Below are 16,995 nucleotides of genomic sequence, written 5' to 3'. Positions count from 1 at the left end.
AATGTTAACACCTTTCTACAATCTATGCACCAAATCTTTTAGTGGAAAGTTGGCATGCTTCCATACATTTTGTATCCAGGCTGTACTGTCAACACTGATTCACTGCCTGCGATGATTTGATCTTGAAAATGTTCACACTCATCATTCCATACATAGTGTGCTTTTTTTTTCACCAAAAATTTTACTACCCATACAGTACATACTTTCCAATAATGAAGTCAGTCCCACAGTATGGTGTGGGTGATACCAACCCTCATGTTGAGTTTGATGGTGATCTATACTGTTATGTAATGATTGATTTGCACTAGCTCATTTCGCTAACTAACAGTTATGTTAATGGCCTTGCATACTTGATTCTAATTTGGGGGATGGTGCATTGAGTGAAAGAAGGTATTAAAGTCTTATAAAGGGCAATTTTTTTTTTTTACTGTCACCCTTATTACTTTCCAATCTCCTGCCACATTACAAAGAAATACCTTTTATAATCAAAAATGATCATGCCAATTCCTGATGGGGTGCTTCTTTTTCTTTGTATTTGAAAAAAGCTGTCTGAACAGGTCAACAAAGGAATTCAGTGAACATGGACTGCATATTGTTCTAAATCATCGAAAGATGTTACTTCATTGCTAACCAGTTATAACTCAGCAATGGGCAACTAATCACCCCTGAAAAAGTGGCTTCGGATAGCTCAGATCACTTTTTTGGATTACGATAGTTGAGGATTAAAGCTTCAATATAACAGCCTCCATAATGACCAAATGAATATTAAATATTTCTCTCAGCTGTGAGAGAAGTGTTGGGTAGATGAATCAACCCCATGGACCCAAGTTAGTCCATTGTGGAATTAGATAAATAATGTCAGTATTTTAAAGATTGCACAATTAAAATAAAATTATCATGTGAATTAAATATACATACAGATGGTGGCGATTAAAAATCATATAATTAATACTTAGGAGGTTCTCTGCATACCAAAGCATAAGCCATATTGCATTTAAGTGTGGTATCTCTTTTTTACAAATTATGTAAAAGGAATCAATTCAAAAACTCTCAGATCATCCAGACAGGATTATTGTGTTAAAATTGAAGGCAGTGTTTTTGACATTGGGCTGCAGCATTTCTTGAGGGATGTGGGTCAACTGAAACCTGACAATTTGTCCTGCAAGATCTCTAAATCAGAATATAGAAATTATGGACATCCTGCTTGTCATTTCAGATTAAGGTAAATAAATTTATCACTTCAAGATGAATATAAGATAATAGTTTATTTTACAGTATTTCCTACAACCCCCACGGAAGTTGACATCTTTTTAATGAAATAAAGGCTTCCAGCTAGGCATTTCATCAGGCCATCTGCCAGCAAAAAGTGCTTTATTTGTTCTTTGAGTGAAAACCAGGGGAACAATCATTCTGTGAAGATATAAAAAAAAGAGAATTAAATACAATAGTGCTAAGTAATGGCTAAGAACTATATATGGAACACATTTCATTCTTTTATGTTAATACAATCCTATATACGTGGTGTCTTTAGTGTTCCTCCCTCCTTAAAAAAATTTTTGATTTGACTCTATTACCCATCATTAACACATGGACTGATTCAAATACATTTTGTAGTATTCCGCACTTCTGTGATCATACCAATAACCTGGAATTAGTGTCATCCTTCATTTCGTAATCACAAAACAAAATAGTTTTAACATCATATATAGCCCATAGTGCAAATTTTAATCTATCGACGACTTGAAGAAAATTCTTAAAGATATTTTCACTTGTGTTAATGTTGGTGTTGAACAGAATGTTTGAGAGAAGGCTTCCCACAAAACATGCAAACCAGACAAATAATCCATACTGCTACAGGTAAGATACACCAACTTGTGCTGCAACTTGTATTGCTGTTTTGGATGTGTAATAAACAAGTACTGTTGATCTGTTTTATTTGTTTTTAATTTCTGAAGAACAATTTTTTTTTTTTTTTTTTTGTTAGTTGTTGGCGCATCGGCTTCTGTGGCCATAATGCACCTCCCAAGGTTTTTGCACTCTGATCCAAGCCCGAGGCGGGATTCGAACTCGCGACCTTTGGGGTGCCGGGCAGGCACTTTACCCACCCGGCTAGCCCGGTCGGCTGAAGAACAATTATTATGCCTTAAGTTTTTCATACAACTTCCTTGGCCCCTTCAAAATCATAAGATCAAAGGTTCACTATGTATATATGAGGGCTGATTAAAAAGTATGCACGAATGGTCACCATCTTTCCAATTTTTATGAAATATTTAATGTAGCCAATGTTCCATAAACTCTGACTTCAAACATAAAACAGAAACAACTTAAAGTAAGAAGAGCTGTAAATACTCTTGAATATTTATTATTGTACTGTACTGTATTGTATACTGTAATATGCCAGGCAGAGTTCAAAAAAGCAGCACGCCGTGGGGTCAATTTATCACTACATTCGGTCCAGATACTTTTTATCAGCCTTCATGTACACAATATCATCACACAGTTAAGCGTGGGGAGGGGGTGTATACACTGAGTGGGCAATTTCTTAGATACACATATCCATTTTCATGAAAAGAAGCACTCCGTGTACAGCATCACATGATATAAAGCAGGTGGGCAGATACATGGGAATGCTGTATGTGAACAATTCAATACGAGAATGAGCAAAACAAAAGATTTAAGTGACTGAATTGTACAGAACTGGTTCCAGGAACACGAGAATGAATTCAACCTTCTGTGGTGATCTTCCTAATTACCAGATCTCAATCCAATTGAGCACCTGTAAGATGATATGGAATGAGCCCTGCTGAATAGAAATCTGTAACCATCCAATGTGCACTAACTGTGAGAACCAACTGAGTCAACATGGGCCAGTGTCCCTGTGGCATACATTCGACACCTGTTTGAGTCTATAACATGATAAATCCAGGTTTTTATTACTTTAAGGGCACCTAATTGGTATTGAGTGGGCATTCTTTATATACTGAATACCTATACAGAGGGATTTCAGAAAGTCTGGCTAATGTTGGGAGAAGGAAGTTCTACTCCCAAAAACAATGAAGAAAGTTCAGATGAAAGATCTGAAAATGCTTTCTTGTCAGTCTGAGCCATATTGTTACTCCCGGTGGTGATATTGTCAACAGTGCTGTCCAGTGATTTTTGTTTCATCTCATTACAGGTTCTGGTGGATATAAATCATTATTTAAACCAAAATGGTGCATACTCATTTAATCTGCGACTGAGCAAGTGCTAGCAGCAAGAGAGCTAGGCATCTTATACCAGGGAACCTTCCCAGAATGATGGTATCCTGAGAGGAAAATGTTTCGAGCTATTAATTATCATCTTAAAGGAAATTAATCACTAATGCTTATGAACAGGGAAGAGTGGAGGCTCTTCCAAGCACCCCAGTTAGAATTTAATGGGATATGAACCAAGTTGAGTTGACTGAGAAGGCTGAAGAGAATCTTGGAAACCATAAGAAAGTTAAGAGAATTCAATGTTTTTCAGGCAACAAACTGGAAGATTATTCATGAACAGCTTGCATCCTTGTCATCTACAGAGTGCCAGTCCTCAAATGATTTTCCAGCACATTACATTCTACCAGTGATTTATGCAACACATTGAGCCTGAGTTCATTTCATTGGTCTTCTTTGCAGATGAGTCACACTCATTTATAATAACTATGTGTGGGCAAAGGAAAACCCTCGTGTGGTAGTTCCATCTCGCTAGCAGAAACCATTCACCATCCGTGCTTGGGCCGGTATCAGTGGTGACTTCAACTGGACCTCACACACTACCCATGCAGACTCAGCAGAAATATTAAGAGATTTTCTGGAAAATAATCCACTTGCATTGCTCGATGATGTACCATTACAGATGAGATCGTGCATATGGTTTATGCACGAAGGACTCTCTTTGACGTTTGAACATTCACAAGTTACTCAAAATCTGTTAAAGTGGCTGTTGAATAATTCGAGGAGGACCAACAGTGTGAATTCATGCTCTCATTAATTGAATCTCCTGAATTTTTGTGTGTAGACACCCAAATGCTGTAGTCTATTCATTTTCAGTTGGCAAAAAGGAAAGTCATTGTAAGTACATTGCAGCATGCTGTTTCACAATCCGGACCGGTCCTCATAATTTTAAGTTTATTTGACATCAGTGCAAAGACTACAAGCTTGTATCCCTGCTCATGGAAGTCATTTTGAACAACTGCTGTGACACAGACTTCTTGATATCTTTTCAACAGATATCAAGAATAGCAACATGACTGTAACTGGAAAGGTAACTTATTCGGACCTATACGCACTGTATGTGCGTATAGGTCCGAATAAGTTACCCTATACGCACTGGCCAAAAAAATACGAACTTTTGTATTAAGTCACAGATGGAAGAAATACGAATAAATGCAAAATAGAAGCAAAGAAAACTGTGAGGTAGTGTTGTGATGCATTGACCAATTGAGTTTATAGACTGCAGTAATCTTAAGCCAGAATGGGGAAAACACTCAAATCTTTCAGACTTTGAGAAAGGTCTTATTGTGGTGCACATTTAGCAGGAGCCACGATTCAAGAAACAAAAGACATAACTGGTTTCTCAAAAGCATCCATCTCAAAGGTTTTTAATGACTGGAAAGCAAGCAGTTCTTCCACATTTCAAAAGGCATAAAATGTGGCTGAAAAAGAATACTCTAAGGGCAAAGCCCTCGTACTCTATGGAGGACTGTACGTAAAACTAGAGCATTCAGTGTGCAGCAAATAACATCTGAATTTAACCAACCCCAGAACTGCCCTATTTCAACTCATACTATATTCAGGGAACTGAAGAAACTGGGTATTGGCAGTTGCCTGCCTATTCAGGAGCCATTTGTTTCAGAGAAAAACAGAAAAATCTGTTTGCTTGCAGTCGTGCCGAGAATGTTGTGATTGGACAGTAGAACAATGAAAGAAAATCATTTCAGACGAATCACAACACACTTTGTTTTGTACTGATGGTAGGCAGAGTGTCAGGCAAGAACCTCACCAAGCAATGGACCCTGCTTAAAACAACCCAAGAATCTGGAGGTGGTATCATGGTATGGGGAATGTTTTGTTATACGTACTGGGTCCATTGATACCCAGGGCCAGTTTTGGGCTGTTAGCCGCCTGCGTGCTGAGATATTTGGCCACCCCTATCAATGTGGATTGTTGAGTAGATTCATAATCCAACCCATGGAAGCCTACTAGTATGTTTTTATGACAGTTCCATATAGTTGACAAGGGTAAAAAAATCTATAAAAATATTTGATATATTTATTTTAATTTTATACAAATCTAAAATGTACAAGATATATAAAACAGAAGTAACAAAATGTACCCATAAAGTGAGAACTGCACTCTTCTTGCTTTCTTATTTGCCAATTCATCAATAACATCTGATAATTCTAAACTTTCACACAATTCCTTTTCTATAGCTAACAGTCCTAGATCATTAAACCTTTCTTGAGTCGTTGACGTTCTTAAAACGTTTTTATAAGTTTGAGTGCTACACCAACTGGTAATGTCAGAAAAATTCTCAAAGCTATAAACAGATTAGGAAATGATGACATCAAGTTATTTTTTATAATATATGTCAAGTTTTTTTAATGGGTCTGCAATTCTAGTGCTCAAAATTCTGTTATCAGCTCATTGAAGAGCTGAAGAATATCAATATTCTAAATATTTGTGCTTCCTTTATTAATTTGAAGGGAAACGTCTAAATCAAAACAAGATTTTTTAATTTCCTCTTCAGTCATTTCTCCAAATTCACAAAGAAATTTAAATACATTATTACATTCATTTAGATTTTCAAACCTTTCCTGAACGGAATTTAAGGCTGTATCAACAATTGTTAGATAAAATTGTAGTTAAAATAATTCTTTTGAATTTATGATTTGTTCATTGGGACTTTTATAATCAAAATGGCGAACTTTAGTTCTTCTTACAACTGGAAATTCTGCCACTACATTTACTTCTGCAGTTTTAGGGATGCAAAAGTTTTACTTCTAAAACTTTTGCATCCCTAATATATTTATTAAATGTCTCATTAGATCTGGCTACACTTAGAAATTTAACAAGCTCATTCAAAACATTAAGAGATTCATTTATATTGGATTGAGGGCACTGCAATATTTTACTTACAACGTCAATTTTTGACAGAATATTGTTTCATATAACGACTGACCAAATGAACTTGAAAGACGCAACCTGATGTAACAAACATTGAGCTGTACGTTTTGTTTTCATGTCTCTGGAATTATCATCTATTATGTCATTTAAACTTTTCAAGACTTCATTTAATTGCAATCTGAGAGGTCGCACTGCTTTTATTCTACTCGCCCATCTTGTATCACTTACAGATTTCAGTGTTAATCTAGTGATATTCCGATTTAGTATATCCCATCTGTAAGGGAATGCAGGAAAAAAACGTACAATTCTTGAACAATGTTAAAAAAATTAACTGTTTCAAATGTTACTTGCAGCATCATTTACAACTAAATTCAATGAATGAGATGCACAAGGTACAAAAAAGGCTCTAGGATTTATATTCCTAATTTTTTTTCTACAAGCCACTATGCTTAACCACGCATATTTTCCCCGTTATCATACCCTTGTCCAAGCATATCTTGAATATCTAATTCATAATCTGTTAAGAGTTCACTTAAAAGATAATTGCACAAACCTTTCCCTGTAGTGTCTGATACTGGATATCCATGGATAATCGTTTCAATGCCCGAGGGGGATTCGAACGCGTGACCTTTGGTTAGTCCGGTTGGCTTTATGTCACTTGCTAAAACAGATATGATTTCATTCTGAAAAGCATGGCTTAAGTAATGAGGTATACAACATTTAGCAGGTTGAGATTGTGTTATGTTATTGACATGCTGTCAGATAATGGAGTCAAATTTCACCAACATTTCTATAGTCTTTAAAAAATTTCCATTATTTGTTTCATAAAATTTATCATTTTTACCTCTGAAAGATAAACACTGTCCTGCTAAAAACTGTACAATTGCAATGATTCTTTCACCTTCCATTTTGTCCTTATTGTCTGAAATGAATTCCAAAGCGACTGTGTTGATGCTGTCAGGTCACCCTCATCCAACTTTGCAAATTTCAGCATGAATCCTTGTAATTTTTCCTTTTCCTTATCACTTTCATTCTTCTGCTTGCGATAAAAAGCACCAGACTGACGACTTAAACATCTTATGATTAAACTTAATTATCTTATGATTAAGTTTAAGGTAACACTCACCATCGCCTGTGCTTGCACTTCTAAAGTTTTCTGATGCAAAACACCTAACGCGTATGCTTCGGCATTATTTATAACCATAAACTGCACAGCGCTATCATCCGTCATCATGCAAACATGAATTTTTTGAAGTATGGAAGAAGAGCATGTTGTGTTTCCATGGTTACCAAATATGTTTGTGGTCATGTTTATGCTCCCATTGTGAATGTTGATATGACTTCTTCATTTTACGGTAACGTTTGTTACGTTTTTTTTTTTATGTTTAATTTTCATTGTGAATGGGCCTTTAGAGAATATAATATTATTTGTTAACAATGCCACATTCGCTATTTCATCGTCGACCACTATATTAAAATAATATTAAATTACATTTTGATTTTATTCTTCAAAGTGCACTATCGGCCACCCTAGGGATTTGGCCGTCTGCGTGCATGCACGCACTGCACACCTACCAGAACCAGCCCTGTTGATACCAGTGGAAAGCCAAATGTCATCCATGCAGTACATGAATTTTTATTATTGTACCCTACAATGTTAACACTTTTATCCAGAAGGTGATGGCCACTATGGATGTCAGAATGGTTTGAGGATCATGACAAAAATTTCTACCATCTTCCCTGGCCCCCACATTCAGTATGATCTCGATCCTATTTGAAAATGTGTAGGATCTGCTGGAGAGAGAGCTATTCAGCAATGAAGTCCTCTTCCTTCAACTTTGCCACAGATGCACAATATTTTGCTTGAAGAATGATTACAATTAGACCAAAACACTAATACACCTTATGGAATCCATGCCATGCTGCACACTTGCTATTATTGAAAACAAAGGTGGCCTGATTTGATACAGAATAAAGGTTCATATTTTTTGGCCATTGTGTATGCCTATGGACAGTGTTCATTATTTGGTGAATAGAACTACCGTATTTCCCCATGTATAAGACGCACATTTTTTCGAAAAATTTGGGGTCTAAAAACGGTGCGTCTTATACAGTGGTTGTAGATTTTTTTACTTGCATTTCCTGCTTTTTCGCGCTTGTTGTCTTTGCGCCCATTGTTTTGCACTTGTTACCGGTATATTAGGTTACGTTTTGCCACGTCCTGCCCAGAAATGGCTCAGAAAAGATTTTCTGAGCCATTTCTCAGAGGAAAGAGGAATGAGATTTTTGTACAGTGCTGAATTCAAGTTAAAAGTGATCCAGTTTGCAAAAGTGAATGGAAATTGTGCTGCTGAACGTAAGTTTGGTCCTCCTCCAACTGAGAAAACAATCCGAGACTGGCTACAGGAATAAGAAACCCTACTGAAAACGCCACGGCAGAAGAAGAAGAGGCAAGTCAGCAAAATGGCCTGATTTAGAGGGGGGGATTGAAGATATGGATTGAGGAGTAAAGGGCAATTGGAATTCCTGTGTCCACAAAAATGGTTCAGCATGAGGCAAGAAGAATTGCTGATGAAAAAGAAGTTACTGATTTCAAAGGACACAATTGGTGCTTCAGGTTCATGAAACGGAATGGACTAAGCATGCGTACACGCACCAGACTTGCCCAAAAGATGCCTGAAAGCTATAAGCAGAAGGTCCTTGAATTTCATCGTTTTGTCATTCAATGTTGGAAGACACATCAGTTTGAGTTGGGACAAATTGCAAATATGGACGAAGTCTCCCTTCAATTTGATGTCCCAAGTAACAGAACTGTTGATAAGAAGGGGTTGAAAACTGTAACTGTGAAGACAAGTGGACATGAAAAGAGCCATTATACAGTTGTTCTAGCTTGTGCCGATGGAACCAAGCTGCCTCCTATGCTGATTTTCAAATGCAAAACAATGCCAAAAGAAGACATTCCTCGAGGAGTGATTGTCCACGTTCATGACAAGGGTTGGATGGATCAGGATGGGATGAAGATCTGGTTTGAGAAAGTTTGGAGCAGGAGGCCATGTGGGCTCTTATGCAAACCTGCCCTATTGGTGCTTGATCAGTTCAGGGCACACATAACAAAAAACACAAAGAAGATTGCTGCAGAGCAAAAAACAAAACTTGCCGTCATACCTGGAGGCTTGACATCCCAGCTCCAACCACTTGATGTCAGCATTAACAAATCCTTCAAAGCTGCCATGAGAGACGAATGGAACCAATGGATGAAGTCTTCTGGGGACAATTTGACACCAGCAGGAAGAGTGAAGAAACCAACTATAGAAGTTTGTACCTGGGTGAAAAGATCCTGGGATAATATCAAGTTGAGATCGTTGCCAAGTCATTTAAGAAGTGTGGCATTTCAAATGCCATAGATGGAACTGAGGACGAGGCAATATATGAAGACAGTGATTCGTCATCAGACACAGATGAGGACAAGCTAATGGATGGGAGTTTTGACAGTGATGAGTTGTATGAATTTTATGATGAATAAAACTTGAGTTCAATAACTTTATGTAATACTTTTTTTTTCGAATTTCGAGCTCCAAAATTAAGGTGCGTCTTATACATGGGGAAATACGGTAACTCCCCAACTTTGGCCAGGCCTTATGGAATCGGTCAGTTTTTCTGTATAAGCCTCTTCAGTTCATTTTGGTTATTTTATTTGCCAGATAATACCATATAATTCAGTTGTTTAGTCAATAAGTAGCAAAGAAACTGAACTCCAATAAAAAATATCAGCCTTACTAATATTATAACCTGCCTTTTCAAATTAGATAGTACGTTTTGAAGTAACTATTCTCGTTATCGCAATTTTACTGAAATAGCTTATCAATAAGATAAGACCACTTCTGAATCGAATGAATATCAGACTTAAATATAATTTGCTGCCCACTGATGTACAAAAATAATGGACCACTACAATGGTAGCCCATTTAAAAAACATTTATAAAAACATATTACATATATTAAAAAAAAAAATGTTTTGAAGAACATTTTATAATTACACACTGCAGCCTAATCAATAGACACAAAGCCAGTTTCTCATAACAAGAAGGCAGTGTTTTGGTCCATTCCTTACACACAGTAGTCAATTCAGCTACTTATTGCAGGTGTGTTGTCCTGGTCAAAAGTGGATGTGCCAATTCATCCAAAAGGAGATAAATAGGGATCAGGTCGGCCTCCGGGAAGGAAAATTTTCCTTCAAAACAAGTCACTAGAAGTTGTGAAAATAGGGAATTTTCATGATAACCCCAGGGGCTGTCATCTGGTGAGTATGGGCTTGGCATACCCAGGATCCTGAGCTTGAGCTGAATATCATCATTCTTCTCTTTCTTGGCGATTCTCTCTCTCAGGGTGGTAATTCAGAATTTTTTTTTTTTTTTTTTTTTTTTTTTTTTCGGCTGGTGCAGCATAAGCTTCAGGCTTCCTTGCACCATATGGCTAATAATAATAAAACAGGGTAACCCCTGCTCATACTGCTGCCAGTATAGGAAGAGCGTAATTGTCCAGAATGTCAATATACCACATGGAATTATTGTTCTGGAACAATGAATTCATTGTTCCAGAAAAGACCACAAATGGTCTATGCTCAATCATGTAAAATAACCCTGTGTAGTGACAGCAATTTGGCCAGATCAGTCAGACTGAAATGCAACCAACAGAGCATAAGTCCATGTATCACAGTCCTTCACATAACAGCTTTCCAATGACAAATCCAATGACAGGCAGCTCTCCCTACATATCACTCCTGTTTTATTATCAGTTCCTTCTTCCTGAACTCCTGATTGACAGTCTTTGATGATGACTAACAGGATTTATGTACCACTCTTCTGGGCTACCCCCATTCTCTTTACATCAATTTCTGTGGTCTACCAGAACATCTCCAGGCTGTACTAACGCCATGACGGCTGTATTTGGCAATTACATCAGCCACCGTTGATGTAATGTTGCAGTTTTTCTGCAATAGCGCAAAAATTTGTTGGTAATATGGCATCCAGTAATGATTTCCCATTTTAAGTAACTGAGCTCAACTCATTTGCTGTTGTTGTAGGGTTTCAGGTGCATCAGCAACCTAGGCCATACTGTGTAAATTTCATCTGTTCTGTGGTAGATTTGTTTTCTGGACGAAAAATCCAAACTTCGGGGGGGGAGAAAAAAAAGCACGCTACCCCACATCTGAGACTAACTCGGCCACATTGTGAAAATTACCTTTAAAAATTCCTCGCATCATCCTGTTTTTGAACTCAGGTCTTTTCTACCCGGTGTTGGGAGAGCGGTGATAACACCAACTGTGCTATCTACAAGTGCCCCCATGTGCTGTACAGGCTGGCCTCGATTAACGCGATTAATTCGTCCCGCGAGCGTATCGCGCAAAACGGAAACGCGTTAATCGAATATAAAATAATAGGAAAAATTATAATTGGTCGACCTTCTGGAATGTCCATAAAGAATTTTAAAAATACCTTTTAAATAACTTTTTAACTGTATACAATGTAATAGATAATGAAAATAATTATGGAATTAAATGTTTATTGCATAAAACAGTGGTTCCCAAACTGCGCGCCGTGGAATATTTTAAATTTTCGAGGGAGACAGCGATGCTCGACATCTGTCGGACACCGCGCGAACTACTAGCTCGAGGTAGTTCACAGTTTCAGCATTTCTTATTAAGTTGTTTGGACCTAACTACTAAACGGAACTGTTAGGTATTTCTTTTGGTCTGGGTGCGCCTTGAAAAAATTACTGAGATACTAAGGGCGCCGTAAACCGAGAAAGTTTAGGAACCTCTGCCATAAAATACACAATGAAGAAATGACTGTTGCGGAAATATTTGAACAGTGTTGACTTTCTCTTTTCATCAATCAATTTCCGATAGCCGACAACAATCTTCTCTGGGCCCTGGCGAAATAAATATCGCAGAAAACCTCAAACCTTTTGTTTGAGGTTCTTTGTGATACGAAAGATTTCATCTAATTCTTTTACCGTTATCTCCTTCGCCGTAACATTTTCATCTGACTCATTTAAAAATTTGAATTTTTATGCAAGCGTGCATTGACTTTATTAGCAGGAGACAAACAAGTAACATGTCTTCTTCCGATGGTTGATGGAACGCACCGAGGTGGGCAGCAGGCAAACGTTTGTTTATTGACCGTACGACTCGCGGTAAGCTTAACGCGCGATTCAAATCTTTTTCAACTATCGCATAAAAAAAAAAAAAAAAAAAAATCTCGTTAACTGGAAATTTGCATCGTGTAAAGTGAAAAGTGGTATCATTTTTCAAATAGCGTTAACTGAAAATCGCGTTATGCGAGGCCTGCCTGTATTTTAGTTTTTATACATTTACTGTTATAACTATTTGTGACACTTGGATGGCGGATATAATTCGTTTTTCCCAAATTCCATGGATGTTCATATACTCTTTATAGTATAGTGTATAATTGGTGGATAGCAAATATTTTTTCTCAAAAGATGAATTCTTACCTTCTGTAAAATATAGGAGTGTATTGTGCTCCAAATAACATAATCAATTGAGGTTGATGGCCAATCCAAGCTTCGTAGATATTGTTAACAGTCGCAACAAGTGTCAAGTGCGCACATCGAGAAGTAGCCATCTTGTTAAATTCATTATAACCAACCTCATCTTTCTGAAAGAAATGTAATGAAAATCAAGTATGACTAAATCTGCAGTATACAAATGAAAAATTGTTGCAGAAATCCAATTGTTACTGTAATATAAATCGTAATATTTAAAATAATACAGAAATTAACTACCAGAAAAATAAAAAGATTTAAAACTGGTGTTGCTTCAAGTTTTAAACTTGTCATTTCTGTTTGCAGGGTTTCAATTAATTCCTACAGATGGAGCAAGATAAATTAGTCTTGAAAAACTCTTTCGGACCAAGTTATCGCAGATGTCACTCTGAAAGGATAGTCATCGTGAGGCTACATCACTATCTTAAAAGAAACTACAGAAGAGTATATAATCAATATACCATCAATTCTTTTTAAAATAACTTTTGGCTGAGGGTAAAAAAAAAAACAAATGTTGAATGTTACTTTTTGGGTGGCTTCTTGCTCCAACTAAATTCTTTGGATTTATTCATTTGTAGTGAAGCGCAAATGCATTAAGCACCAAAGCAACTAAGGATATGAGGTGTCAGTATGTGTTATAGCATCCCATGTTTTTGAGCTGATTTGCTTGTCTTAGGAAAGAAACAGTTTTTAGAAGATTAAAAAAAAAAAATGCTCGTGATAAACTAACTCAGCCATGTTGGGAAAAGGCTGATAAAAGTTTATCAGCCTTTTATTTGAACCTAGTCCTTTCTTTTTCATCTGGTTGGAAAGAACAAGTAATATCTGATTAATATAACCGAGTTCACTAACCTGGCCAGTGCTCTGCCAGGTAAAATTTAAACTACTGGCTTGTGATGATTTAATCTAATGTATGAGCATCAGGATTGTAGGGTGCTGTAGAAGGGTTTTAGGAGCATCAGCGACTACGGCCTTATTGCTCAGTGTGTATTGTCTGTAAATTGTTCTGTTTTCTGTTTGCTGAACGAAAAACCCAAGTTTCCAGGAGAAAAAACCATGCTACTCACGCCTGAACCCAATTCAGCCACGTTGTGCAAAAGGTCCATAAAAATTCCTCTCGTCATCGATGGCACTCGAACTCAGGGCTTTTCCACCAGGTGTGGGGAGGACGACGGTCCTACCAAGTGCTATTTGTGATTATTAAAGTGGATCGCAGAATACCATGGAAATAAGATTCCAGTTTAACACAGAGTGGTTAGTTTAATTAGCAAATTTTCTTCTGGGAGACATGATTTTTATTTATATCAATTCGTCTTCGTTTACGTTTTCTGCCAATAGAGTCAAGGAATATTTATGGGGGGTTCTGTTCGTGTTACAACAATAGAACTAAGGCGGTGAGGCATCAGTATATTTTGTCTGTAACTACTTGTATTTTTCGGTTGGTTAGCTTTTTGTTGCACAAAAAGTCGAGTTTCCGGGGGAGGAGGGTAGAACCATATAACTCTCGCCTGAGACATTAATTCAATCAAGCTGTGAAAAGAGCCCATGAAAAATTGTTTATGTCTGGCCTCTGCTACACAGTTTGGGAGGGGAGTGACTATGACCACTGATCTGACAAAAGGACAGTTAGAAAGAAAAGAAAAACGCTCACCTCTGTATTTGATCATGTATGTCCACAATAACAGGCACACTTGAAGTTCTTCTACTTACACTAATGGTTCCCAAAATTAGCTGGTAATTTCACTTGCCGAAATTTTCTTTGTGTGTGTGTGTGTACCACGAAATTAGGAAAAATTCCGTGAAGTTCAGTGGCAATCATTCTTTAGATATTACACGTGTATAACTCTTTATGCTCAATATGACACGAATGACAAAGTGTTGGGAACTACTACATTGCAATATTGGCTCAAGTCCTTCAATTTTTATAATATCCTGATTTACAATATTATTTAGTCGTTTCTGCAATTGCACAATTACTTAATTTCGTATTTAAAAATTAATTTAATAAAATTAATTAAATATCGCAACTCATAATGCATTAGGGCTTATGCCTCAGGCTGCGAGAAAGTTAGACTGTACATATTAGTGCAAATGCATCATGTTAGTACACAGCCAATTCTAGATTAGCAAATTATTTGCAAAAGCGGCATCGTTTAAGTCATATCTCATATAGTGAACACCACGATGAGTTGCCATGACATTGCACTACTTCGAATAAGTAACGCTTCACCTAAAGGAGAAGACTATTGTTACTTATTCTCAGTGGATTATTCCCTTGGGCGTTGCATTGCACGCCAACAGCCAACTTCTCGGTCAATTCGTGAGCTAAGGTCTGTGGTGGTGGAAGAATGGGATTTGATGCCGCAGAATCTTACAGACCTTATATCGAGCATGGTTCACCGCTGTCAGGCCTGTTTAGCCTTTGAAGGGATCATACGCTGTACTGATATCACGTGACCATATTTTTGAGCATCTTCAATCGACTTCTGTAATGTGACCTTTTTGATAATTCTTATACAACCACTATAAATGTCCCTTATACCTGCCCAAAGTTTCTCGCTCTCTCGTCATTTCATCCTTATTGTGGTACACCACCATACCAAAATTTGTCCCGCTTCATTGCAAGCTACACGAGTTACACCACATTTTCTACGTGTTCTGTTAATTTTGTCAAGCAGTGTATTATATTTTGAGTCTGAAGTTCAGACTCTGAACTCCTAATGCTTTGGTATGCAATGTATTGGCAATAAATTCCAAAAAAAAAAATTGGGGAAAGATTGGTCTGTAGTATAACTGCAGGCCTTCCATAAGTCAGTGATATTAGAAGTTTGAGAAGACACTGATGAGGCAAAACCTTTGAAAATTAAAATTCACACGCTTTACCTTTGTTCGATTTCGATCGTGGATAGACTTTCCACAAAAGAAACTTTAACGTTAAGTACTCAGCACTAATACTCAGACTTATGTTCAACTTAGAAACAAAAATCCGCAACTCTGCCTAAGTTGCTAATAAAATGTCTGAACTCCAGAACAGGCAAAAGTTGCTACTATCTTTTTATTCTATAGTTAAAAGGTTGTAAAACTTCGGGGGGGGGGGCAATTCTAAAGCTTAACGGTTAGAAAAGTTTTGCGGCCGAATTCTAATAGTTAAACTTCTATTTAAAAGCATAACTGTTACGTTTACCTTTAACACTTAGAATTAGTTTTATAATGTTTTATAATCTTTAAACCCTAGAATAAAAAAGTAGCAGTAACCTAGGCAAAAACCATGGATCTATATTCGTCTCTAAGTTGAACATAATGCTACGTCTCAGTGCTGAGTACGAGGCACTTGATCTTCAGTGAGGGCAGAAAATTCTCCCTAATGAAAAATCCAACGAAGGCGAAGCCTATAAATGTAGCTCATGGTGTCTTGTCAATGATATACAGGAATTTTTCTAGCAGGGATAAGGATGTGATTATTCCCTTGTATAAGGCAATGGTCAGGCCACACCTTGAGTACTGTATACAGGTCTGGAGGCCTCATTTCAGGAAGGATGTAGAGCTGCTGGAACGGGTACAGAGAAGGGCAACAAGATTAGTGAATGGAACAAAGGGTTGCTCTTACGAAGAAAGGCTTAAGTTTTGCAAATTACAGAGTCTGGAGACTAGGCACCGGCGAGGTGATCTGATAGAGGTGTATAAGGCTTTGAATGGTTTGAGCATGCTCAATGCCAATGGGATTCTTCATCTTGCTCAGAATAATCACCTCAGAGGGCATAAATTCAAATTGCGGAAGGACGGATGTCGGATAGATGTGCGGAAATTTGCCTTTGGCCAGCGGGTGGTTGGTTGGTGGAACCGACTTCCATCACTTGTTGTTGAAGTTGATAGCCTAAACAAATTTAAAGCTCAACTGGACAGGTATTTCGAACGAACGGAGGGGTGAAATGGGAGTGGTTTTTTTTTTTTTTTTTTTTTGGCTGATGCTGAATAAGCTTGCTTTCTTGCATCATATGCCTCTACTAATGCTAATGCTAATGCTAATGTTGATTTGATCTGAATCTCCGAGGGTATGGAGGCCTACTATCAGACCAAATGGCTAACGGTCCCTAATCAACATGGATTCAAATCAGGATTTTACCACTAAAGCAATTTTCCATGTTCAGCAGATGGCCAACGAATCTACCTCCACATATGCTCTGGAGAATTTAGTTGACTTCAAACGCACCTTTGACTCAGTCTGGTGGCCCAGTGACCAAGTTAAATGCATCTACAACTGAGATCTATAAATGCATCTACAACCACT

At 37.4% G+C, this 16,995-nt stretch overlaps 1 protein-coding gene across 5 annotated transcripts in view; it reads right to left on the bottom strand.

The window, feature by feature from the left end:
* Positions 1–1,246: 1,246 nt before the first annotated feature.
* Positions 1,247–16,995, bottom strand: part of LOC150088816 (dehydrogenase/reductase SDR family member 7-like) — an 89,502-nt gene continuing 73,753 nt past the window's right edge. For all 5 annotated transcript variants that reach the window (XM_090370919.1, XM_090370917.1, XM_090370918.1 and 2 more), the window contains exons 8-9: positions 12,657–12,820; positions 1,247–1,410 (exon numbers count right to left, since the gene is read on the bottom strand). In XM_090370919.1, coding sequence (XP_090227045.1) covers positions 1,311–1,410; positions 12,657–12,820 — 264 coding nt within the window. In that variant the 3' untranslated portion in view covers positions 1,247–1,310. The remainder of the gene's footprint in view (positions 1,411–12,656; positions 12,821–16,995) is intronic.

This window comes from Mastigoproctus giganteus, chromosome 3 (genome assembly GCF_048544385.1).
Source record: "Mastigoproctus giganteus isolate SK-2022 chromosome 3, ASM4854438v1, whole genome shotgun sequence".
In the NCBI taxonomy this organism is placed as follows: Eukaryota; Metazoa; Arthropoda; class Arachnida; order Uropygi; family Thelyphonidae; genus Mastigoproctus; species Mastigoproctus giganteus.
The sequence above is the reverse complement of the archived record's forward strand: the minus strand, read 5'-3'. Positions and strand labels throughout refer to the sequence as shown.